This window comes from Chionomys nivalis, chromosome 26 (assembly GCF_950005125.1).
Source record: "Chionomys nivalis chromosome 26, mChiNiv1.1, whole genome shotgun sequence".
In the NCBI taxonomy this organism is placed as follows: Eukaryota; Metazoa; Chordata; class Mammalia; order Rodentia; family Cricetidae; genus Chionomys; species Chionomys nivalis.
In genome coordinates this window covers 4,513,404-4,541,328 of record NC_080111.1, presented here as the reverse complement: position 1 = coordinate 4,541,328, position 27,925 = coordinate 4,513,404, and the positions used below count along the sequence as shown (strand labels likewise).

The window sequence follows — 27,925 nt, the reverse complement described above, 5'->3', positions numbered from 1 at the left end:
TTAAGAGTCTTGCTACAACCCCTTTGGTTATTGTAAGAGGTGGGAGGGGGGAGACAGCTATTAATTCACTAAATTTTTGCTATTTTAGTTTTTTTTTCTATCTAGCATGATGAACCAGTCCTAAAAGAACGCAAGTTTCAGTGAGTTTAACGTTCCAACAAAACTTCAGCAAGGATGGAGGCTCGCCTTATACCAGGTTCTCTAAGTGGACCAGATGACTCCCAGGACAGAGGGAACTGGGCTGTGGAGCACTCTCTGAGTCCCATCCCTCTACAGTGACAAACTTCCCACACACGGCCCAGCTTCCTCCAGGGAGTCCTAGCTGTACGGGCCATCCCGCTATTCATTACACAACAACCAAAAGGAAGCGTGGCTAGAAACCCACACTGAAAGCAATATCAGATGTCAATCTTAAAGGAATTTCCTTCATTCAGAGACAAAACCTCCCCACTTTGGGTAATATGAGATTTCATCATTGCGTTAGATCTAAATTTTATTTATGATGAATTGGTCGGTTTGGTTTTTGCATTCCAAAATACTAACTTTTATCTTCTGGGATGTTCCATTCATTCATTACTCATTCACCTAGAAATAACAGATCTGACAATGGCTAAACAGAGCCGGGGCTGTTTCATCAAAACAAGTAGCTACTGTTTCCCAGGCATGCAAAGATACCCCCGGCGACAAATTGTCTCAAGAGGAAGTCAACCTTTAGGAAAACACTGTTTTCATATCAATTTAACAGTGTTCACAGCTGTCAGTAACCTCCCTCTTTCTGAGACAAGATAGTCTCAAGGGTGATGAGAGACTAAAGACAATACTCCGGAGCTTGCAGAGTCTGACATTTAATTTGGTAGAAATAGAACCACATGATGCATATAAGGAAAGACACAGTTGCCTCTCCTCCCAAGGAAGAAAGCAAGCTCCCTATATCTGCTTTGTCTATTTGCGTCTGAAAAACCTTTTTTTTTTCCTTTTTATGCCAAGGAGAAAACACAGAACGTTTCGATTTCAGAGCAAAACTCTAGGGCAGGCCACGTACAAGGCTTTGCTGGACTCACCTATGTGGTAGAGCCCAATCCAATCGCTGGGATCCACCTCTTCTTTTATGTCCCAGAAGATAATGAGATTCTGGGCTTGGCCCAGCGTGTATTCGTACATGCTGGCGGTCAGGCTGGAGCGGCTCTCAGAAGTCACCAGGTCTGTGTCGCTGTTGGCTCGCTGCAGAGCCATGTTCTCGGGCATGGAGTTCTGGGCTGCGAGGCTCTGGAGGTTCTCTGGGCTCAGCGTATACCGCATCTGTGGGTTTCGACGCCGTACGAAAAGCAGATGTTCCCGGGCTGAGCTAGCCATGTTGTGTGCCTCTCCGAGGTGGGTTTCCTACAATGCTGCAAGAGACAGGCAAGCATACGATATTAGGGCTAGCAAGGCAAGGGATCAGGATTAAGCATCCCAGACACAAAGCCTGTAGGAGAGTTTATCAATACCCCAGCACGCAATAATCTGGTGTGGAAATAACCTGTCACCTGACGATATCAGGTAACTCCTGCAGACAGAGGTTGCATGATGGTCAGGCGGCCACACACCTGTGGCCCCCAGTTTCCCTTGGCACAGCTTCTCCAGAAACTGAGGAAGGAGGATTTTTCTAGCATCTCTTTAAGATCTGTGCATCCACACACAGTCCAGCATCCTCTTTCCCGTTTCTGTCCCACACATGTTACTTGTCTCCTTCTGCGACTAAATCTTTAACCAGCAAGATCCGTGCTAAATACAGTTGATAGATGGTACCAAGGTCACGCGCACTGCTTTCGGTCCCCTTGCCAGGAGGAAGGCAGCTCACTGAAGCCGTTTTTGGGAGCACGATCAAATGTCACCTCTGCATTTAAATACAGAGGAGGAGGTGTTCTACGCAGAATGGGAACATCCTGGAAGTACCTCTTTATGTTCCTCTAAGATCTGACTTGCCGCATGCTAACTCACCTGGCCATTGTCTATCTCCCAGATCAAGAACTTAAGTTTCACAAAAGCAGTGATTTTTCACGTTTTATCACTATTTAATTCCTGGTATCTACAATGGCGTTGGGAGGACAGCGGGTGGGACCCACTGTCAACTGAACAGGTGAAGAGGGGTGAGCATCTTTGTCCTAGAGACTCCATGGCATGACATAAATCTCCGAGCCTGCTTCTGTTCATCTTGATGTGCCCAGAAGTGCAAAGCATTCCTACCGCCTGGATCATGAGGGTTTTCTTCTGGCTACCATTTGATCTCCAACAAGGAATGGACTTCCCTGCTGGGCCTGGCATCCAGCCTCACGTGCCCACGGGGACTCTCCTACAGGATGGCCAACTGCTTAGGAGACCCTGTTAAGATTTCTGTCCTTTTGCCTGGTACCTGTGAGGTTGTCTACTTACCCTCCCCTGCCTGTGGGTTCATGTTACGTCACCCAGATCCTACTGGCTTTATGTAGAGTGAATTTGCTTCTCTTGCATACCCCTTTAAATAATAAACCTTTTCATAATAAACCACTCATATGTTTTATTCTGTACCGTCAGTCTTTGCTGGAAGCTTTTATATAAAATATTCCATTTAAAGCTAACCTATTGACTCCTGAAGAGTTAGCATGAGATTCTGACTTCAAAGCAAACCAGCTACTCTCTGGTGTCATACCGTACGACAGCTACCAACCTTCGATACCAAGTCTGTGAGCAGAGAAACAGGGAGAAAGGGCTCCCTAACTTTTCCCATTTCCCCATCTGTTCCGTATTTTTGGTGAGGTGCCTGTTCTGGTTTGCTTTCTATTATGATGACAAACGCCACAGAAGAAAGCAAGGAGTGAAGGGGAGGGTTTGTTTCAGCTTCCAGGCTTCGGTCCATCACCCAAGGGAAGCCAGGGCAGAAACTCAAGCAGGGATGTGGAGGCAGAAACTGAGTGAATCAGGGACCAGGGAGAATGCGGGCTGCTAGCTGGCTCCCTTGCTCATGTCAAACTACATATTTATACAGCCTAGGCCCTCTGTTCACAGTGTGATTGGCTGGCTCTCCTACATCAGTTAGCAACCGAGAAAATGCCCCCCAGATGTGTCCAGAGGCCAGCTAGACAGCATCAATTTTTCAGGTGCAGTTCCTGTCCCAGCTGGTTTTATGGTAACTTTACCTAAGTTGGAGTCATCCTAAAGGAGGGAACCTCAGCTGAGAAAATGCCTCCAGAAGATCCAGATGTAAGGCATTTTCTCAGTGATTGATGTGGGAGGGCCCAAGCCACTGTGCATGGGGCCATCCTGGGCTGTGATCCCAGATTCTCTAAGAAAGCAAGTTAAGCAGGCCACGAGAAACAAGCTAATGAGCAGTCCCCCTCCAAGGCCTCTGCATCCGTCCCTGCCTCCGGGTTCCAGCCTTGCTTGAGTTCCTGTTCTGCATTTTTCCAGTGATGGACTATGGTCTGGACTATATGCCAAATAAACCCTTTCCTCCCCAACTTGCTTTTGGCCAGGATGTTTCCTAGCAACCACAGAAACTCTTACTAAGACAGTTCTCTCTACCCAGACGTGTCAAGTTGACAGCCGAGATTAGCCACCCCACAGCTCACGTTTCCATGAATACACCTACTGTACTTGTAAATGTATCTAAGTGATTTCTGCCATGAAGCTGATCTCATGGTTTTAGCGCTATTCCTTGAGTCAAAATAACTCGGCAGTGAGATGGCTCATCTGATAAACAAACAAACAAATAAATAAATATAAAGTAACTTGGGTTGGTAGGCAGGAAACCCTACGTGGAAAGAGCAAAAATAAAAACAAACAAGCTGGTTTCAGGGTATTAAGTCCCCCTGCTTGTTCACGTAGACCCTTCACATTGTGTGGTGTAAGCAGGAACACCCCACTAAGATATGTCCCACGACTGCTGGACACTCTCTGACTTATGAAGCCTAAAACACGGGCCAGCGGCTTGCTGCTTTCATGCCAGGGCATTTCCGTAAGCCATGATTTCTTTATGAACTCCGTGAGTCAAGCGCCACACCAGTTCCCGCGAGCTGTAAATAATTAACTCCTAACACATGGCAGGCAGACAGCAAAGGCACGCTGTCCGTAAAGAAGCTACTTTCCTGAGAGAAACAGGCCAGAGCCTTCACAGCTTAAAACACAACAGACCAACTATGGAAATTATTCTGCTCTAGAAACAAAGGAAAAGATCAAGGCACACAACTGAATTGTGTGTTTCAGCGTGACCTATATTTAAACAGAGAAGTGGGTTAGCATTGCGCGTTAGGGAATGAGGTCCAGAGCCCCACGCATGGATTTTGGTCATGTCTCTACCATTCATCCACCCTGCAATCACTGACATCTTGTTTCAATGTCTTCTTCTTCTTCTGTTTTTCTATTGTCATTAATCTCTATCCCCAGGACTTTGGAGCAAACTAAATTAGTTATTGTAGAAAAAAATTAAAACAATGTCTAGCATAAACTAAGCATTCAATTAAGTCTAGCCATGAATATCACCCCATTAGTTCATTCTACTTTAATTTCACCAAGCAGAACTGGTTTGCACAGTCCCACGACTCCCCCATGCTGTATCTCCAACCCTTGTCTATTTCCTACTGGAGGAGCATGCTGTCACTATCCTCACCCACCCAAAGGACAGCACCAATCCGAAACAGAACAACCCTGTAGCACCTAGAAGCTCAACTCCCAAGAAACCTGGCTGGGGCTCATGCCCCAGGCAAACGCTGTTCTCCAGTGCTGAAGTCAGCCACGAAGGCTAAGACCTGACTTTGTGACCACCAGAGGATACACATGGAGCACTTCTTATGTGGAAGGTGCCAAGGACACAAAGATCAAAAGACAAGTGTCCCACCATGGGACCACAATGGACCAAGAAAAGACATAAAATAAGAAATCAAAACCTGAACGCATTACATATATCTCAGCTGAAAAGTAAAAAGGCCTGGAGATATGTGAATTGACCACCTTAGTGGAATTAATTAATTAATGGAATCGGCAGACATATATGGAGCATGTGTTATTATGTACTTGGTATCAGGCCAGAGAGGATACTGAACGATAAAACCTAAGGGATCATCTTTTCATTTCATCTCCTTCCTACCGCATATGGTACGGCTCTCACCCTCTAAGAACTTGAGATTTTTGACAAGACCAAAAGCTCATATATGAAAGAATTCAGTATGCTACCGATGTTGCTTCACACGCACAATCTGTCCCGACAAACGTGTAAAAAGGACAGCCTGGTGTCTGTAAAGATCTGTGTGCTGTCCAGAGCGCCGTGACAGCCGCAATCCAAACACAGCAAGACCTCAGCATGCTGGGGATTAGGCGCAAAAGCACAGGCGGGGCAGGCTCTTGGTGTTCATAGCTGACCTCTGGGGGAAGAGGGCAGGCTGGTGGTCTCACAGCTGACAGGGGGGGGGGAGGGCAGGCCAGTGGTCTCACAGCTGACCTCTGGGGGGGAGGGCAGGCCAGTGGTCTCACAGCTGACCTCTGGGGGGGGGAGGGCAGGCCAGTGGTCTCACAGCTGACCTCTGGGGGGGAGGGCAGGCCGGTGGTCTTACACCTGATACGTGCGTGAACCCAAACTTGGCACAGACCACACTGATGTCCCTGGAGCTTGACTCCAGGGCCCAGACGGGAACAAGAGAGGAGACACTGAAGAGCGGAAATAGACAAATGTCACAGCTAGGGTGGATGGCTACAGAGCTGGGCTAGTTTGCCTTTGACTGAGGAGGACAAGGAGTTTTGTGTGTTTACAGTATTGCCACAGTAACGAAAACAAACAAAAAATGCCAGAAAACTTCAGAACGTATGAGTTGCATGAATAAAAGCTGAAAGACAAGTAGGTAAAGAAGAGAATATGCAGGAAAGAGAAGACACACAGTGCAGCAAAATAACTACATAAAAACAGGTTAGAACATGTGAAACAGGTGACGGGGTATAAACCAGCATTGTCCAACAGAAATATAATGCGATCTGCATGTGTAATTTTACATTTTTTTTTCTGAGACAGGGTTTCTCTCTAGCTTTGGAGCCTGTCCTGGAACTAGCTCTTGTAGACCAGGCTGGCCTCCAACTCACAGAGATCCACCTGCCTCTGCCTCCCGAGTGCTGGGATTAAAGGCGTGCGCCACCAACACCCAGCTAATTTTACATTTTCTAGACACTACATTGAAAACATAAAACAAGAAGAAATGTTAACCATCTATTTGAACTCAATATATACAATCTGCTATTTCAGCATTAATTTAATATAAACCATTACGAGTGAGGCATTCCCTTCTCCCCCCACCCCTGCCCCAGGCTTTTGGCTTACTGGAAACACAGGATGCATTAACCATATCCCATGCACTCAATGACTGCAGGTGGGTTGGGGTTCCTGAGGGGCCCACACGGAGCAGATCTAAATGATGAACACGCATATGCGTCCTTACTGCCAGCGGTCTCCATACAGCCAGGAGGAAAGCATCGCTGAGCTAGACCATAACAGGGGAGCAGGCATGGGCTCCTCGATTTCATGGGGTCTCTTGTCTTCAAGACACCTTTTAGTCAAACCTCTAATTGGGGACCAAAGTCTCCTGTTAGAGGAAGGCATCCAGTCTGAGGAGAAGGTTTTTCCCAGAGTATACTGGAGGGCAGGGACACTGGCAGTTCTCGGAAGTCCCTGCCTATGATGCCCTCTAGCTTCTACCTCTAAGCTTACAGTCTTCCAATCGAGAACGCCTCCATGGTGTCTGTGTCGGAGGAGGCAAATGATGGTGGTTATCTGTGCATTTCCCTAACTAACACTCACAAAGCACTTATTCTTTCGAAGTGGCGTACAATCACATCACTTACAAATACCCCAACTAGAGATAAATAAAGAAAACACAGGCTAACTGTGAGTATCACATTCATAAACCAGCAGCAGCAGCAACTTCACACTGCTTCAGTGCATCCGTTGATTACACGGAGTGAATCTTTATGGGCTGTGGAAGGTAAACGGGTTGGACGCGTGTAGGGTGTCCCACCGGAAGCAGCTAGTGTCGCAACTCTACTCAGCCACAAAGAATGAGATGACGTCACATGAGAGAAAATGAACAGAGCTAGAGATCATGCTATTACGGTAAATAAGCCAGAAAGATAAATATCACATGGTTTCTTCCCTGTGTGCAATATTTTATAGATGTTGTATATAAAATATACAACATATATTTTATTATATATAATATACATATATATTTAGAAAACACATGTACGTGGAAGTGGGGCTATTTAGGAAGAGGACAGACATAACAGAAAGAGGAGGTGAAGGTACAGAGATATAAATATGATCAAAGTATATTATATGCACATATGGGAATGTCATAAAGAAACCTATTTTCTGTGGCTCCTGTTAGAAAGGGTGGTGGGTTTGCTTCTGTTTTCATTTTTTTGAAACAGGATTTCATGTACTCCAGGTTACCATGCTCAAAAAGTAGCTGCGGCTGGACTTGAACTCCTAATTCTTCCGCTTCTATCTCCTGAGTTCTAGGACTACAATTGCATACCACACGCCCAGCATTCAAACTAGTGAGTTTTTACAATTAGTACACACTAATCAGAAAATCTGAGGTAGGTCTGGTACCAGCCTGTAATCCCAGCTACCTGGGAGTCTGAGGTAGGAAGACTGTGAAATCAAGACTAGGCTAACTCAGGTCTATGGACAGTGGTTTTCCACCTAGCATCAAGGAAACTTCTGTTTGCGACAGACGGGAAGTAGGTTGTGGAGCCCAGTCCCAGATGTCACATCTACAACACGAATCCCGCTCCCGTGGCTCATATGTCACTGAGGAAGAGAGGGCAGAAAGAATGTACGAGCCAGCTGGGCGGTGGTGGCGCACGCCTTTAATGCCAGCACTTGGGGGGGGGGCGGGGGCGGATCTCTGTGAGTTCGAGACCAGCCTGGTCTACAAGAGCTAGTTCCAGGACAGGCTCCAAAACCACAGAGAAACCCTGTCTTGAAAAACCAAAAAAAAAAAAAAAAAAAAAAAAAAAAAAAAAAAAAAAAAAAAAAAAAAATGTACGAGCCAGAGCAGTAGGAAAGGGAGAGTTTATGTAATTATATTATAACGTCAAAAAAAAAAATACACACAGAAAAGACCAGCCTATACTACACAGGAAGGCTGTAAGACCCAGAGCAGTAGGGAAAGGGAAGTGAAATAATTATATTATAATGCCAAAAATACATTTAAAAAGGCCAGCCTATACTACACAGTAAGGTCTTGTCTCAAAACAGAAATCATGTATCTTTTGATTCCTACAAATTCTGTCTAGTTCAGGATGGCCTCAGGGAGTGGAAGATCGTAGGCATTCCCTGCCTCCTCCTGTTCCCCTGTCTCTGGGCCTCTGGTATGCAGCAAACAGTCAAGAGCTTCCATAGGCCTGAGCATCACACTTGGGAATAACGGGCTGTAGCAACACAGAAAGGAAGCGTAATTCGGGATTTAGGTTTTTAGGGGGTTTTGTTGTTGTTGTTACTGTTGTTTTTGAAAACAAAGGATCTGCAAATCAAAGGGACAACAGAACCCCAGAACCGTTCACAGGACTCAAGAAAGCAGGAGCCTTTGGGTGAATTTAAGAGAGATCCATCTTAGGATCCATCCAAGGATGTCCCGAGCACTCATAACTGGGCCATGGCTGCCGGAAATTACAGGAGCAGGGATAAGACAGATACCCAAATGCCAGCTTCCACCTAAGAATAACCTGAGAATAAATTAACACAGACTGTGCCAGTGTGTCCCCCCGGAGGGCTCAGCTGGGTCCGAAGTCTTCTTTATGATGCCCGACTCTCACAGCTTACATCGTAAAACAGCAGTGCTTGCATGCCCATAAAAGACTGTTTACAAAATCGCTTGAAAAATGATTTTCCCCATATAGAAATTGTAATGTACGTTTTAGAGTTCATGTTTCTGAAAATAAAATAATACCAACGCACGTACGCCCTCCAATCGGGCGGCGGTGGCTGGCGCACACCTTTAATACCACCGCAAGAGCGACACCTATCAAAAGACAAACAAACCACGAGGAGCCAATTTGTACCTTAAAACGTTGGCTTTAAAATGAACAGGATGCAAGGGAGCGCAGTGGGCAGAGCGCATTTGTGTTGGGAAGGCGGGTTTGTCTGTCTTTGGTGTGTGTGTGTGTGTGTGTGTCTGGGGTGCTCTGTGATACAGCCCAGGCTAGCTTTAACACAATAGCTAAAGGGAACCCACACAATTCTAAGCCACGTCATGTGGTTCTCTACAATAGATCCTCCAGGGGCTGCCCCACCTCACACAAAGTGCCAAGCTCAGGCTACTTTCCAATGTCTGACATTACCAGCCAATGTTTATCATCGCTATTTAAGTTAACGAACCATACATTAAAGCGGAAGACAGAGAGGCAAAACCAGGGAGATGGCTCAGTGAATAACAGTGTTTGCTCCGTAGTCAAGTTTAAATCCCCAAAGTCCAAATGAAGAGGCAAGGGTGGTCCTGCCCGCGTCCCTAATTGTGTTGCAGTGCTGTGGGATTAGAGCCTGGAGGGTGACAGAAGCTGTCTGGGGCCAGTCTAGCTCTAGGATCAGTGAGAGATGACGTCTCGAGAAACTAAAGGAGCAAAGTGACAGAACACGGCATTTGAAACTGACCTTTTTCTTCACACACGTGCATATACCACACACACACACACACACACACATATATACACATATACATGCACCATAAACAGACATATATTTGAAATAAGAGGACAGGATGAAATAAAATAATAGTAGCAATCAGATTAGGGATTGAAAGCAAATATAAGTCAGGAAGGCGGAGTGGTAAACCTGTTGGATTGTCTATTGCCAGGTCAGTGACAGCTGCAAAGGACAGGCCACTGGTTTTCAGCTCCAGGGGCACAACAGAGGAAAGATGCCATTCTCAATGACGGTGACACTTACTTAAAAACAAAGAAGGAATCTTAGCCAGGTGTGATGGCACATGGAACCCCAATACTGCGGAGTCTGGGCAGGAAGGCGGGGGAATCACAGCCAGGTGTGATGGCACACGGAACCCCAACACTGGAAAGTCTGAAGCAGGGAGACGGGGAACTCCGGAGCAGACTGGGTTACACTGTGAGACTCTCTCTCTAAAAGAGAGGGGAGGAGGGATGGAGGGAGCGAGGAAGAATATGAGGGAAGGAGAAAGTGGGGGAAGGAGGAAGAAAGGAAAAAGAGAGGGGAGGAGGGATGGAGGAATGAAGGAGAAGGTGAGGGAAGGAGAAAGTGGGGGAAGGAGGAAGAAAGGAAAAAGTGAGGGGAGGAGGGACGGAGGAATGAAGGAGAAGGTGAGGGAAGGGGGAGTGGGTGGGAAGTGGGCAAGAAAGAAGGAGGATTCTCCATCCCACAGAGAGTCATATGGAAGAATGAAAAGTCAACACACACACACTGTGCGAGAGAGCAGTTCTATTCAGCAATATGATCCTGCATATTGACTGATGCCAAGTTTAAATTTTAACGTAAGTACTAGGATTTAAAAAAAATCGCCATTAGTTTTTCAAAAAGAACACGGAGGCAACACAATTGTTTGCAAATGATCTTCATTTTTAAAGCCCTCTTATCTATGTCTTCATTGTTCACACTCATTATCTTAGTGGGGGGGGGTAGACAATGAAAGCAAAATGTATCACAAAACACTAGAGACTTTAAAGCTAATTCTCACTGGAGTCGTGACATGTGACATCCTGACAGGCACACTGCAGACAGTCAGCTGCCCAAACTGTACCCTGCCTGGGAAGGGACAAAGAGACTGCAATCACAGCACTTGGGGAAACTGAGGCAGGAGGGATGATGTGAGTTCAAGGTCAACCTGTGCAACTAAGTGAGCACCAGGGATACACAGCAAGACCCTGTCGCAGAAAGCAAAAAAGACACCGCATAAGCCTCCAAAACATGGAGGAATTCTCATGTCAGAAAGAACTCTGAGGACCACAGGCAAAAACATGAAGTCAAGAGACTCTGGAAAGGCTAGAGCAATTTACAACCAAAGGGAAAATAATAATCTGAAGATCATAGAATTAAAAAGAAGCTGAGAAAGACAGAATCCTGGCATAGTGTCTGAATGAAAAATTTCTTTATTACTAGGAAGCCAGAATTCTTGAAAGAACTTAGTTCTTCCAAACCTCTAAAAATCGAACATTCTGCTTATTTTTTGTTCCTTCTAAGAACTAGCTTATCCTTATGCCTATAGCCTAGAGACCAACAGATACCCATCATTTGAGCTTCCACTTGCAAGGGTGGTCATTGGGAAATTTGGTTTCCTGGTATAGATTTTCTTTAAGAACTATCCTGATGACATCTGTCTCCACTCTGCTCTCACCCCATGGTCCTGTTATCACCACCAGAATTTACTAATCCCAGATTTGATTTCCAGATATCAAAGCAGAGGGTGACTCGGCCAAGACCAGGGCTTGAGTCATTAAGGTTCACCTCTCTGCCAAGGCTGCATATGGAGTCCATAGGCCTAGGATTTGATGCACCTGTTTTCTCTTGCCATAACAAAACACCCATGACCTGGCAGTTCATTGCTAAGAGTGCATTAGGGTGGTAGTTCTGGAAATGGGGAAGTCCAGGAGACGGGCGCAGGTATCTGATGAGGCCTCCTTGGCTGTATCATAGCATGGCTGAGAGCATCCTCAAGAGGGATAAGCAAACTTGGGTCTCTGCCTCCTAAAGCCACGAATATCATCACTAGAACCCAATCCTAATTACCTCCCCCAAAGACTCATCTCTAAATATAATCAGCAATGAACTTAGGCATTAAGTTTCTAACACATAATTCTTAGGGTACACATTCAAAACATAGCATTGTGGTTCCTGGATTAGCACAAAATTTGGAAAGGAAAACACAATAAACTACTTACAAATTTCAGTCAGTGCCTTAAATCTCAAGCCCAGTCTACCTGGAAATTACCTACACAAAGCTCACAAGCCACTCATTGAAGAAGGACACTTAAAAGAAATCCCACACTAGCTCAGAATTGAGTATAAGAGAGGGTAATTTATTTAAGGCTAGACTCACAGATCAAAATCCTCTGCTGGAATGGGGAACAGCAACCAAATCCTGTAGCCAGAAAAGAGGCCGGAAAAGAAGCTGGATACACACTTTAAATCAGCATATATAGTATAAGAGGCCATGCCCAAGTGGGTGGGTAATTTCAAGGCTACTGGCGGTAGGAATTCCTACAGCACTTCCCCCTTTTTGTTTAAATAAGAAAGTTCTAAGTCTAAGACAAAGTTATATACAATAAGAACAAATATCAGGTATAAAAATTAGAATTACAACCAGCATAAACAATATCAATTCATTACATGTAATAAATGTTTCAACAATTATCCTATCCTAATAAGTTTAAGTCTTGTATAATAAATTACTTGGCCAAGTCACGAGAGGAAAGTAACTTCAACTATCTAGTTTTCAACCCCAATGAAGACCCAAGAAGGGAAAAATATTACTTGAGTAAGCACAAAGTGCAATCAAGCAACTTCCACAATGTGCAACAAATGACAGGGACAACTGGCTACCTGGGCAATCACCCAAAGTCTCATTTGCAACATTGGAGCAACCAACTTTGGCTAAGGCCTAGAGTAACTGACGGACCATTTTCAGAGGCAGGAAATGTTTCAAAACCATCTTAACCTGTCTTGGCAAGATTTGACAATCTTTTTTCTTGTATCCTGGTCGTCCTGTCTTGACAATGTGCATTTTGTCAGTGATCGACACATGGGCAGTTCCTTGCCCAAAGGCCAGTTTTGCCAAGAAGAAAACAAGCTCCAAGTGGAGTATTCATCATTCTCTTGGGAATAGATTGGTGCTGCCAGGAGCAATCATGTCTCACTTCAACAGAACCCTAAGTTATTTAAATACCATGTTCTACAGCTTTTTGAAGTGGTTGAAGATTACCTATCTATGCAGAATACAATCTCTATGTATCTAAAGAACCTGATTAGTCTAACTATAAGTATGACAAACATGGATGACTATTGACCTACGAATCTTAATACCTATATAACTTAAAGACTAAGACTTCATATTAGAATATTAAACAATCTTTAAACAGCTATGAAACAAATGAGGATAATGATCTCAAAATGTAAACAATGTATAAGTATCTTGATCAGAGGTAGAAATGTATAGTGCAATATGACAAATATATTCTAAAATTGTATCAGTATACAAAATGTCTTAAGCAGAGGTAGAAGCATGCATGCTTACAATATGACAAGATAATTTTGCCCAGATATACAAATATTATAGGTGAAAATAGGAACATATTCAATATAATTTAAGTTTGTATCAATATACAAGCATCTATTCCAATGTAAATTACCTATAAATAATAGCTCACAAGTATTCACTCCATTACTCACTATTATTATGAGTGTGAATAAGCTTACACTAATCTATTATCCCATCCAATTTTCTTCAAAGAGATTTCTGATCCTACATAATCTTCCCCCCAGTCCCCAACCCTATACCAATTATAATCAACCCATAAATGATGTCTCTAACCCTGACGACAAACTTTGTTGGCAGAGGGGACGTCGTCTTCTAGAATTACTTCCAGCTGTCATGGGGGCAATGTTCTTTCTATGGGATCCTGTGAAAGTAAAATGATGGTTAAGTTCCAAGATTACTGTCTGGTATAATTACAAATAGTCTCTGAGTATTCGGTAGGGTTTTTTTTGAGGTTCCTGTTTGGAGTTCTGGCCAGAATGTTGTGAAAAAAAAGTGCACTATTTCAGCTAACCAAGTTGGAACCATCTTGAGCAGCTGGTACCCAAAACAGGTCTTATAGCAGCGCTATCAGCAACATGATGTCATATCAACCAGGTGGAGTTGTTATTGTGGGGTCCCATCATCTTCCTGGAAACTGCAAAGATGACTGCAGGAAAATTCATTGATCGGCTCCATCTCCATACATCTTTCACAGACACATTAAGAGTAATTCTTGTTTCCGTGTGAGCCACAGATTGATTTCTGTTAACTTTATATGCCTGTAAGATTAGGGAGAAGCCCTGACTTCTCTTCCTCAGGACAGCCTCCCTGGACCTGACCACTCATTGAATTCAGGCATAATTAATGGCTTACAGGAAGCTCTGCTGATGGCCAACCAGAAAACCCTAAGAAAAGCTATAGTGGTTTTGCCCCTTCACTTTCAACCACCTTATTCTAAAACAATAACACATGAAATAAAAGTAAGCAGGACACATGGACATTTTGTTAAACCAAAGTATTGAGGCAAAGGCATCTCTGAAAAGGGTTACAGACACTAGCCAGTTTGGGGACCCGAGTATCACATTTTCAACATCATGGACTTTGCTAGTATTTGCAGAAGACCTATCAGAATATTTGATTTCACAGAGAATTTTAATACAGTGTCTTTCTGTTGTTTAATATAGAACAATATTTCAACATTTTGTGACTATAGTGCCCAGGTCATGGGAATCAGAAAGTGGAGGCTCACTCTGTACTGACATCTTTTACATGCATAAATCATAATAATCAATTGTTATTCAAAGATCTCTATCACCTAGGCTTGGAAGTTTCTGCAGGAAATAGGTAATAACTCTCATCCTCCACACCACAACAGCACAGAAATTTAGGTTGTCAGACTAGAGTGATGTTAGAATCTGCCAGAGGAGTACTTGACTTCCCAAGAAGACTTTCAAACAACACCGCCAAATAAACCGCTTTCAGCCAGTGTCAGATCTCTGACAGAAAAAAAAACCAGTCAGACATGTTGGGTACCAGCAGACTCCAGATCCAGGCTGAGCTACGCAGGGTGATGGAAGGGTCCACATGTTAGCCAGGACCTACAGGAAATCCCAAGAGACGCATTCTGATCGCCAATATTCCTGATGACTGGTAACACTTGCTGACTCGAAGTGCATGTGAAATATCATTTGTTTTAATATTCAACAATATCTCATATTTCTACTTTTGCAGAAATTAAATCACAGAAGAGTGATGTTTAGATTAGGAGCAGAGGCCAACCATCCGAGAATCCCCACCCAATGACAGCACACCCCAGTTTCTGGAGTAGTTTCAGGGAAAAAAATAACAAACCCTGTAAGTCAAAGCTTTTAAATTTCTATTGTGACATGGAACTTCTTTTCCCACCCCCCACCCCCATATACAGTTACCTCACATTCCCAAGTCATAATCCAAATCAAAACTTGCCAACATAAACTTATTACAAAGTAAGAACGGTGAGACAGGGAAAAGAAATACCTCTGTAGGGTGCTTTGCCAAGTTTAAAAAAAAAATAACACATACATACTACAAAATATATGATAAAAGATTAAAAACAGAAACGAAACATTCTTAAGGCCAGCCCCCAGACATGGCAACCCACAGCCTACGTATAAATATATCCATAGCTATTTATGTATGGATGAGCTCATACTACAAAGCTAAACTGCTTCAGAGCCCTGCTTCTGTTATACAAGTGTAATGCATGCTTTTGGATTAACAAACAGCACACTGTAACATCCTTTTAAAGAGACATCATATGGCATACCTCAAAATAGGTAGTTTAAATACAACCTCATATTTTCATTTTGACATTTACCGAGAGTAAAATTTTGAGTAGAGATGGGGAGTATTAGAGTAGGGGAGGTTAAGTAAAAATTAGGATGTGTGAAGAGGCCGTGTGGAAACCCACCGCTTTCAAACTCAATTAAAAAAAATTTTTTAAAGATTTGGACAGAGGTACCTTGTATGAATAGATAATGCTTCTCTTAGAAGACATGGACTAGTAAATAGAAAAATCTCAATGTTGTGTGTGGAATACATCCCTACAAATTATTAAGCAGGGAAGTTGTAGCCCTCCCTCAAAAAACAAACAACTGACCAATGCCATTTCCATTGGCTTTCCACCATGGCTAGATGATGAGATCCTACTGATGAAACAAAACCACTTTGGCTGGAAACCATATAGGAATCAAGCTAGAGAGACGGAAAACGTCCTCCCTTCTGGATAGCTTTTAATAGCTCCACACAGCCAACAGAGAAGGAAAGCCATCAATGGACTTGACTAACAAGGCCCCTGCGGACTACAGTACCAACCTAAGGTGACTACTGGCAGAATAGTGGCATGACCAACACGAGGGTAATGGGCACAGGAGAGAATTTATACCTGGTACTATAAATCTGGTCAAAAGCCAATGGGAGGCCTTAGGAGGAAACACACTACTGGTGTTTCGCTGAATGGACATGCAGACAAACTGCTTTCTGAATATTTATGGTTTTACCCATAGGCTAATGCCATCCTTGACATTGATCAGAAAAGCTTCTTTTTGCCATCGGAAGTAGTTAGTGTAGAGACTTACAACTGTCCAAAGTGCTGAGACAAAGTACCTGTTGAGTGCTGAGTTCTAAATGGGGCTTTTATATCAGCCAGTACCTTCTGCATGGCTCAGGGAACATTCCTTATGGTAGGAGGGGTTGTAAGAGCTGGAGGAAGGGGAGGAGGACTGTGAATGCTGTTTCTGGACAAGATACGGCCCACTGCTCTCAGGTATTCACACCAGCAATGTGTTCACACTCGGGTGCTCACACCAGCTATGTGTTCACACCATCTATGTGTTCACATTCAGATGTTCATACCAGCTATGTCTTCACAGTTGTGTGTTCACACCAGCACAAGATCAAGCCCATCAACATTCCATCTTGGAATGAGGTTCCATCTTTAGCTGAGAAGCTATTAGCAGCTCATGGCCACTGAAGGTGTGACCACTGCCAGGTTGCCCATGTCCTGGTAGATAGTCCCATACCCATGAGCACGTGGGCACCACTAAATCAGTTACTTTTTTTTTTTTTAAAGCAAGAGAAAGGAAGATGTGAAGTGTGAGAGGGAAGCATTCCTGGGGGAACCTAAGAGAAGGGGAGTATTTAGGTTAGAGGTGACCAAAATGCATTGCATACATTTGAGGAATTGCCAGAGAATAAATGAAAATATTAAAAATAAATCCATAGTTCTTTTAAGATAAAAAAGAACTGGAATCAGCAGCTTCTGGCAATGGGTAAGTGTCTCTGGAGTCCCCTCTAGGAAGGAAGCTCAGAACATGCAGACAGTGGGACTATTTTCCCCACGGTCCCATGAACCATGCATTTCCCCACGCTTGGGGACAGTCTGGTGGGCACACCGTGGTTCTGGAAGTGGGATGCCACAACCAGCACCACGTCCTAGCTCTGCTGCAGCTCAGCTCCCTTAGCTCCTCAGCTGCTCAGGTTTCTAAAACAGAGGTGATGTCATTGCAGCTGCCCGAACGGGTTGGTATCAGAATTAAATGAGCTAGCATTGTGTACAACGAGCTCTCAGTACACTGTGCTCTTATTAAACCGGATGGTGTCCACCAAACAGCTAAAAAATCATGGGAAGTTAATTTATATTTTCTTTGATGCTTACTGGAAATGATTATAGAGGGTTGTGCTTAATTTTTTATTAACCATCTTTATTTCCAGCACATCGATCAGTCAATCATCACTTACAAATAAAGGTGATGATTAAATCTTGATTTACTTTTCTTTTCTAATTCCATTAAACTTCTAAAATAAAATAGAGACTAAAACCGTGATCATAAAAAAAATCCCCATGAGTTTATGTGATAAAAATACTCAATATTTCAAAATATAAAACTGTAAAATGCTATAGCATATACATTTTTCTGTATGTTTTTCTCAAAAGGTTTCTTTAGCTACGAACTGTATTATTTATAAATTATGGCATTCTTTTGGGGAGAGCTATGAATATTTTAAGTTAAAATAATCTTTATTAACCAAATTTAAAGTATACTTTCAATTAAGATCACAGCAAATTTTTCTAGCAATAGAAACAGTTTCTCTTTGAAAAAGGAGAATAGATTTACTTGTCTCCCTTGATGGTCTTGAGCCTACAATTCCCCTGCCTCTGCATCCTGAGTCCTGGGGATGACAGGTATGTGCCACCACATCAGACCTAAACAAATGTTGTTTTATTTTGTTTTGCTTTGGTTTTGGTTTTTTGAGACAGGGTTCCTTTGTAGCTTTGGAGCCTGTCCTGGAACTCACTCTGTAGACCAGGCTGGCCTCGAACTCACAGGGATCCACCTGCCTCTGCCGCCCAAGTATTGGGATTAAAGGCGTGCGCCACTGCCCGGCCAATTGTAATTTTTAAATACTAAGAACGCCAAAGATTAACATTTAAAATATACTACTCAAATTAATTTGCAAGGCAAAAGAAGCTCAAAAGTTAACAACAGATGGTGTCAAATAACTGATAATCACTTTTGTTTGATAAATACATAAGTAAGAGAAATAGCCATCATTTATAATAAAAAATATTGAACCCTTTAAGTTAATAAAGAGCTATACTTCGGTGCCCACCCTCCAATACTGAGGACTCACCCCAGAGTCTCACGTATGCCAGGCTCAACTGAATATCCACCACTTTGCATCTCCAGCACTTACAGTCTTACAAAGAGCTGGGATTATTACCTAGTATCTACGTTCCTCGGTTCTTGACTTAAAATAGAAATGTGTGTTTCAGAAGATCCCACTTCCCACAGGTCACAGTCTGTGTTCACATGCTTTGGGAAGGAGCAGGAATTTCTACACACAAAAGACTTCAGTAAGAATCAGGCTTCCCCTTGCTAGTTACCCAAATCAGGGTACTCTTGTCATAAATGTTTATTGTTTTATATTGAACCACAGAGAGCACACTGTGTTAAAACTCTATGCTAAATCAAATATTCTGGAGCTTTTATTAATCCTAATAAAATACATGAAAGAAGGGTTATACATCTAAAGGAAAAATAGAAACATAAGTCAAATAGAAACATATTTACTAGCCTTTTAAAGTGAGCCAGGTCCTGGGCTATGGGCTTACGTAATCATCTCCCGTTGTAAGCTTACCTTGCTCTGATAAGGAAACAGTCAGAAAATAGACTTGTTTTTGTCTTGGGCACACAGCCTTCCAGAAGCACTTCCAATAGGCAGATTGCAAATGGACCCTTGGGAGTCAGAAGGGACCATCTGTCCTACGCAGAAAAGCAGGGAAAGCCCCCGGGCAGTGGTTCTAAGCTTCACCTCATGTTGTGGTGACCCCCAAACAGAAAACTACTTCATTGCTACTGCATAGCCGTCATTTTGCTGCTGCTATGAGTCATAATGTAAAGATCTGATGTGCGGGATATCTGGCATGGAACCCCTGTGAAAGGCTCATCCAACCCTCAAAGGGGTCGTGACCCACAGGCTGAGAAATGCTGCCTTAGGGCCTCTGGTTCTGGAGTCAAAGTCTGGGCTAATGGAAAACCACTCAGGAATCAAATGGAAGCCATCATATATGGAAGCCATCATATCCCAGCACGTATGGAAGCGGGCAATAGACAATGGTTCCCAGATGTTACACGCCACTCTTCCCGTTTACTGCTCTCACGGGACACATCCTTTGAATGAGAGAGAGAGAGAGAGAGAGAGAGAGAGAGAGAGAGAGAGAGAGAGAGAGAGAGAGCAGGGCCAAGAAGCGCTGGATTTCCTTGTCTTTTATCATCGTATCAGCTAGGAAAAAAAAAACCCAGTCCACAGAATAGTCTCCAGGCATTTGGATAAAGAATGCTGGGCATTTACGCAGTCCAGCTACCTCTGTTCGTCCACGCTCTGATCTATCTAACTGCATGTAAACATACAGTAGGAAAAGCCGAGAGATTCTCCAGTAATGGGTTTATTGATCCATGTAGACTGGTTTCTAGAATTCACATTCCTGGGCCAAGCTCTAAGCAAAGAAAAAAAATACCTGAATAAGGCCTGAAAAATTAACATTTTTTTTTTAAAGTACCCATAGTGTCCACTATGTAGATACAGTATGAAATTAAGATATAAAACTCTGGACGTTGCTCAGCTGACATGCCCCAGAGAGACACTCAGTGTATCTGCCTCTGATGTTATAAAACTTGGATCGTGTCAAATCGCAGCGGTATCCTAACAATTCACTCTTACGCAGAAGGTTAGGATGAAGGCCCTTCAGAGAGCCTAGCTAAATCCACACGTTTCCAACAACGCTACCTGATGTTCTCGGTGCTGGCTGAGTATATGGCACTTTCTACGGTCACACAGTTTATAAAAATGGACCTAGAGGGAGGGGCTGCCGTCAATCATGGTGTATGCAGAACCCAGTGCTATCTTCCTGAATGGTCACTTGTGATCTCATTATGAGCCCTGTGTAGAAAGAAAGTGTATTTCACCTTTTCTCTTGAGATTAGAGATAAAGAGGAAAAGCAATAGTAATTTATTACTACATGCATTATATTGTCAATCATAATTTTTAGTATGTTTTCCCGAAGGGTGTTTTTATTTGTCTTTTTCTGTTTATATGTCTTTCTCTGTGTTGTATGCGCATGTGCGTGTGGGGGGGGAGGGGGGAGGGTGCACACAAGAGCTACCTTAGTGCTTAGGCTATTTGGGAAAAGGTTGAAAAAGACCCAAAGTAGATATGTCATGCAAGTCAGGCTCAACACCACCCACTGCCAACCCCTTGCCTGCAAAAAAATAAAAAATAAAAACTGCAGCGGCAAAGACAGAATTTAATAGAAACAAGTTCGGAACTATGGGCAGGCTTTTTCAAAATACTAACGTAGCCTGGCACCAGCCTCCATTCTGACTCGATCGGTAGCAATTGTGGAGAGAACGTTATTTTTTATTACTGTCTCAAACCCGCCTATAAATCATCTATTTAATGTCGTAGAGTGAAGCCATTCCTGAGGTAAAGAACTGAACCCCCTCATCTTGCTGTCCTGTGAGCTCAGCAATGCGGTCTTCCTCACTCAGAGACACCCTTGGTGGGGCTCTGCGGTGTGATCCCCCTCCTCTGAGACCCCAAAGGGGCGGCCAAATCCGGAGAACAGCACTCATCATCTGGGCTTCGTTCTGACCCAGGAAACAAAACCTGAGTGGTACAGAAATTTCATAAAAAGAACTAAAGTATCTTGTGTCATTTCCCTTTCCTCTCTTCCTGGCCCCTGCTTCCTCCCTTCCTCCCCCTGTGCCTCTCTTCTCCTCTCCCTCTTTTTCTCCTCCTCTTTCTCTTTTCCTCCTTCTCTCCCTCTTCCTCCACATCCTCCTGTGAAACCAGGTTCTTTTCTTTTACTCTCATGATGTGGAGGTCCTTCTGTATTTGTGTTGTTTTATTGGTTGATGAATAAAGCTGTTTGGGCCAATGACTTAGCAGAGTGACGCCAGATGGGAAATCCGAATGGAGATGAAGAGCGAGAGTGGGCGGAGTCAAGGAGACATCATGTAGCTGCGGAAGGAGGACACACCGGGAACGTTAGGAAACTTACCATTAGACCACAGCCTCATCGTGATACACAGATTGATAGAAATGGGCTAATTCAAGATGTAAGAGCTAGCTAGGGATACGCTAGAGTCATTGGCCAAACAGTGTGGTAATTAATATAGTTTTTGTGTAATTATTCAGGTCTGGGCGGCAGGGAAACGAAAAATCATGGTCTGCCTGCACTTTCAAATCCATGAGTAAGTTTTTCCAAACCTATTTTCTAATATTTTTGAAGCAGACACATTTAAATGGCTTCCCACTTCGGGGCCCCTTATCAACTCACATGTTTCCAAATTTCATCCTGCGCCTTTCAACATGAAATACAAGGAAAATGGCAGCTGGGAACTCAGGCTGACACTGTGTCAGCAGCTGTCTGTCATTGTCTTGTCACAGTTCCCACTGTAGAGGCCTTTACTGTCTACACCCCAGAATTCCCATAAGCCCCATAATCACGCTGGGAGTTAGACTTCTAATCTAGGCACCCTGTGTTTTCTACTGACCATGAAGACTCTACCAAACCCCAAGCAGGGCCTACGGCCTCTCAGGATATCAAATGACAGGGTTTTGGTGACTAAGCTTAGACATTTGACCCTCTTTCTATGACAAAACCATCAATCAAGAAAGAGAAGCAGCCAGAGGGAATCTTGAAGTATAACTGCCCACTGTCTTAAAGCAAGAGGCAAAACTTAACTCTAGAATTATCTCACTGGCAAGGCTAAGATCTGTAAGAATTCAGGGAAGAGAAAAGGTTACTGCCATGAGACTTCCTCATGCACGCTTTTGGAAAGAGAATGACCCACAAACGGGACAAGGTGGTAGCACCTTTGGCAGGCACTTGTTGCATAGGGCTTGCCTGTATCTGCCTATATCCTCAAGTGCTCCGGGAAAGGTGGTCTGATGGCCCTCTCGATAGAAAATGAACACCCAAGAACAGATGCAGGAGTAGGCAGGTTTTATTTCTTACTAACAAATTAAAGAATTTGGCAATAAATTTTTCCAGCAGATGGATTGGAATATTTTGGGAAATGCTAAGGGGTTGATTTTGAATTGCTTTTTAGAACCTCAAGTTATAAAAATAAGATTTTGGCTAATGTAGTCGTCTTCCAAAGGCAGCAGTATTTATTATAGGCAGCAGCCATGGCTTTAACTTTGTTCTAGAACAATCTACGAAGCAGTAGTTAGCCTTAATCAGGAATTAAGGTTCAAATGGTTAAGATAAAACTGGACTGAATGTCTTTTTAGTTCTATAACACAAGAGGAATAATTAAAAAATAAATATGTGCTCAAGACAAAATGAGCCACCCCAACATAAGACGGACCATGCCCCATCATGATTTTTGGGTTGTTTTTGAGGTTAAAAAAAAAAAACCCAGTTACTTCTGCCTTTGAATCTCATCTTTCTTTAGAGAATCTGTTTTATTGTTTACATTGTCCATGGTAAAAATTTAATAAGATTTCTCTGTAAGACTTGTGTCTGGATTAAACTCATACTCGTGGTTTCTAAGAGCCCTAGACAAATTCTTGCCCATTCTGGTTGACTACTGATCCAAAAAGACACAACTAAATATTTTCTTTAACCTTTCTCTGTAGTGGGCTGTCTCGGACTGCCAGTCCCCAGATCATAACAGGGAGACTTATTATTAGTTATGAATGTTCGGCCTTACCTTATGCTTGTCCCACTAGCTCTTATAAGTTAATTTAACCTGTTTCTCTTTACCCACATTTGCCTCTGGGATTTTCCCTTTCATCTGTATGTCCTACTTTCCTACTTTCTCCATGTCTGTCTGTCTGGTCCCTGCGTGTCTTCCTCTCTTTCTCCCTCCTCTCTCATTCTTTCTCTCTCTTGAGCCTAGATTTCTCCTCCTACTTATTCTCTCTGCCCACCAGCCCCGCCTCTCCCTCTGCTGCCTAGCTATTGGCCATTCAGATTTTTGTTAGCCCAATCCGGTGCCTTAGGCAGGCAATGTTAAACAAATGATACTCATCTTTACATGGTTAAAACATGCAGCATAAACAAATGAAACATATCTTTATGAACTTAAACGAATATCCTATTCCACAATGTTTCTCTTTCCCACTGGAAATACCATGGAGTCATTGTTTTTTCTTTGGCTCTTTCCTTCGATCAATCATCTCGCTTATTAAACATCTGCTCTGTACCATTCTTCAAAGAAATTGCTTTCATGGGCTGTCCAAATATATAACTATCAATCTCTGTTCAAACCTAATCCCATAACCTCTTAATTGGCTCACTAACATAGTATCTTGTAAAAATCCATTTTAGGGGCCACAAAACTCATTTTAACAGCTAGCAAGTCTCTTCTTCACAACAATATGCCAGTTTATCAGTTACAAGTAGACCTCCCTACCCTCTGATGCTGATAATGCAGAAAATCACGTTAACTAAATTTGTAAACGAGCCACAAGTGGTTTACTAGGGCCGGCTCTTACTGGTTTAGGAGTCACCTTTTCCCAGCCTTCAGAGAGCCTAACTTGGCAGCTTGAAACAAGCTTCCAGGAAAGGCTCTGAGCTTGTGTGGCTTTTCTCCAAACAGTCCCTTCTCCAAAATAGTTATCGGAGATGTTCATTTTGGGGCACTCTGAGGGTAACTATACTTTACTATTTACGTTAAGAGATTACCGCTCCTAAGAAAAAGGACTTGTAAGGAGAAAGTACAATTGTCGGTGCTCTTAAACGCTGGAAGCACTCAGAGGGATAAGACGCGGGAACCAGACTGAGAGGCATGTTGACGGTAGGGATGGGCGGTAGCACTCCAAGTCACAGTAGAGAGTTCAGAGAGGAAAGGGATGTGAAGCAGATGGTAATTGGTGGTTATGGATGCTGTCGGAGCAGAGAGTGTAAATTGTCCTCCTTGGGGGAGAACATGAATGAACAGAAAAACAGGCAGAAGAGTAAGGCGAGCTGAAAAGAGACGTGGGGACAGAACAGGGCTTTGGAAAGCTAGGGGGAGCCACCAGAAATCTGTAATAGGAGAAATGCTGCATCTTAAAAATAATTACTTTAAATACTGCCCAACTCATTGTTTCCTTGCTCTTCAACGATGATCTCCGATGATCCAGAACCCTTAGTTTGCAGACTTGCTGAACTGGCATTCATACTTGTGCCAAGGCTGCTGGTACGTCATCTGGTCACTACCTGCAAGCACTCTAAGCTTGTCAGGGGTTCACAAAGTAATGGTTTAGGGTTCACCTCAGCTTAAATTTTATCTTGAGTAATGTGATGACTATTTTTGGTTGTCAATTTGACCATATCTGGAACTTACTAGAAGTTAAGCAACTGGGTACACCTGTGAGGGATTTTTTTCTTTCTTAGTTAAATCATTCGAAGTAAGAAGTAAGAGGTGGAAAGATATACCTTTAATTCAGATCTTTTGAAGACAAACCTTTAATCTGGGCCATGCCTTCTGCTCACAGCATATATTAAGGACGTGGGAGGAGGAGGCTCGCTCTCTTTAGTGCTTACTTTTATACTCGCTAGTAAGTCTGTTATTCCTTCACTAACATTAGAGCCTACTTCTTTAGCATTCTGGTATGTACCAAACACCAACTGAGACATCTAGCCTCATGGATTGAGCAATTACTAGATTCTTGAACCTTCCATAGGTACAGAGCCATTTTTGGACTAGCTGGACCACAGCTTTATGCCATTCTAACAAATCCCCTACATATACCTCTATCTCCACATGTGTATCTATATCATAAATATCTATAACAAGAAGAATATCATATCCATCAATCTATGTGTAGATATCTAGATTTATTTCATTCTATCAATTCTTTTCCTCTATAGAAACCTGACTAATACAGATAAGTTGTAAATTATTGTAATCACACTGGAATCAGTATTATAGCTCAAAAAGAACCATCCAGGCACAATCAAATGATATTTTTTTGTGCCATATATCAGTGGTGTCCAAAGAAGAGGGCAATGAAATCTCAAGGACAATATTGGAGAACCAGGTAGGGTGATTGATACCTGTAATCTTAGCACTCAGGAGGCAGAGGCAGGAGGATTGCCTTGGGTTCGAGTCCAGTCTGGGATATAGTGATACAGTGTGAGACCCTGTCCAAAACAATAAAAAAGAAAAAAGACTTAATTTCTAGAATAATTCCTCCTCCTCATCTTCCTCCTCTTCCTCCTCCTCCTCCTCTTCCTCCTCCTTCTCTTCCTTCTCCTCCTCCTCCTCCTCCTCCTCTTTCTTCCTCTCTTTCTCTCTCTCCATTTCTTCCTAACTGAGGCTCAAATCTAAGCCCTCATGAGTACTAGGCAAGTGCTATACCACTGTCTACACCTCTAGCCCCATGTATAACAGACAGATTGTGCATTGACTTACTTGGTATGTGTGTGCCATTGAGATATTTTGTAGTTCTCAGGGTTCACAACTGATTGATGATGACTTTTGTCTCTGGTAGAATGTGTGACGTCTTACAACACAATGGAAGCCAGCAATAGAGATGATCCTTCCATGTCAGTCTCTGCTGATTTTGCCATGGTCTATGACCCATCTATGTGAGCTACAATAATGATCATTCCAGCAAGACATGTGTACTGGTTCAATACAGGCACAAACATGGTGGGCGTAACCAACTACTTTCTGATTGGGCTTAAAGAAGGCCTGCTCCACAAAATGAAACTCATATCTAATACCACTATCAAGCCAAGAACCTATGGCTAGAAATATCACAGGTTCTAGGTGAGAACCTATTACTACCATTATACTAAATGTACCTAGTATTAAACCACCTCCTAATTACTTATACTCATTGATTAAAGCATCACTCAACCGTTTTCGTAGATGATGATCAACACAGAGATGCACAACTAGCCGAGGTGCAGAAAAGACTGCCGAATATTCAACCTTAAACAGAACAGACACATTGGACCCCTTCCTACAAAGGGCCATGAGGGTCACTGTAGAAAAAAGAGAAGAAAGAGCATAAGAGGTACAGGAGGCGGGGCTACGCGGAAGCTGGGTCTTCTGCACCCAGTATGGCAGCTGCACATATGAACTCACGGTAGTTATGACAGCATGCACGAGACTGGTGAAAGACCATTCCAGACCATGTCCCAGCACGGAGAGGGGATCTGGGCGGAAAGTTCCTCCACTACCCATAGAGGAGAAGTGTTTTCCCTTTGATAGCCACTGAGAATGGTGGCTCAAACCAGCCGAGACAGCCACACATCCAAGAACACCAGGCAGCACACACTGGCTTTCAAGGAGAGAAAACAAGACAGAAAGCCAGATGGGAAGGAAAAGGGGAGATGGATGTGGTGAGAACTGAGTAGGGAGGGTGAATATAACCAAAGTATGCTGTAGTTCTCAAGGAACTAAAAAATAGATTTTTGCTGATAGGACACAAGACTGAAGAAACTAAGAAAATTGTTCACCCAAGTGTCCTATACTAAAGCGGGTGAGGAAGGACGAGAAATCCAAGAATCTGAGGCAGGAGGATCAAGAGTTCAGTTCAGTGTAATGGCATTTCATTTGTATTTTAATACATAAAGCTTGCCTGGAGATCAGAGAATAAAACAGCCCCTCTGGTCAGCCTTACAGACCAGGCAGTGGTAATACACACCTTTAATCCCAGTAGCCACACTAGCTGCCATAGAAACCAGGAAGTACATGCTTTTAATCCCAGTGGTGCATGCCTTTAATCTCAGCACTAGAGAGAAATATAAGATGGAAGGAGACGGCTCTCAGTCACAGTCTCGTTCTGAGATTCCTTAGAGGCAGGATCGCCATTTTCAGACTGAAGTCAAGGTAAGAGCCAGTGGCTGGCTATTTTGCTTTTCTGACCTACAGGTTGAACCCCAATTTCTGAGATTTTATTCATCACGCTTCAGTTCAAAGCCAGTCTGGACTGCAGAAGGAGATCCTATCTCAAAATACAACCAACACATAGATAAGAATAGAAAGGGGAAAAAAGTCCTTTTGGGGAAAAAAAAATCCATGCAAAAACAAGGTACATTCTAGGAACGGAGTACCACTCTTTAATGCAAATGCAAAATTAACATTCTCCAGCTTAACATAGTCGGCTTCTAGCTATCGATATTCATTTTGGAACCGACAGGACGTATTTAGAAAATGGGGCACATCACCAGAAAATGTGGGTGGGAGTGGAGGATTTTTGCCTAATACAATGTGGCTAGAATTCTTTTCTTAAGACAGAAAAGAAATCTGTTTCCCGAATCATTTAGGTTAGACTAGAATACAGCCCTCCACTAAACAACGACATGAAGCAGGGTAGCTAGCATCAGCTCATTGTAGGTAGCTGTTCTCAGATGCTAGACTTCAAAACACAGCCTTCTGGGGCCCCGTGGTAGAGCATCTGTGGAGCATGCTTGAGTACAATGCTTGATCCCTCCAGCAGGAAACAAAACAAAACAAAACAAAAAACCCATATTGAATCATCAAATACAGCCAGTACACTAGTGATATTGATGACTACCAATTATATTTACAGTAAAAAAGGATACAGTTTCACCAAATGCTTCATAATGCATCATAAAATATACCGTTGGTGGAAAATAAGTACTTAAATA

General features: G+C 43.0%; 1 protein-coding gene across 3 annotated transcripts in view; it reads right to left on the bottom strand.

Moving 5' to 3' along the window:
- The window catches only part of Hecw2 (HECT, C2 and WW domain containing E3 ubiquitin protein ligase 2), a 294,060-nt gene that overhangs the window by 167,274 nt on the left and 98,861 nt on the right, over positions 1-27,925 (bottom strand). For all 3 annotated transcript variants that reach the window (XM_057758416.1, XM_057758415.1, XM_057758417.1), the window contains exon 2: positions 1,062-1,388. In XM_057758416.1, coding sequence (XP_057614399.1) covers positions 1,062-1,353 — 292 coding nt within the window. In that variant the 5' untranslated portion in view covers positions 1,354-1,388. The remainder of the gene's footprint in view (positions 1-1,061; positions 1,389-27,925) is intronic.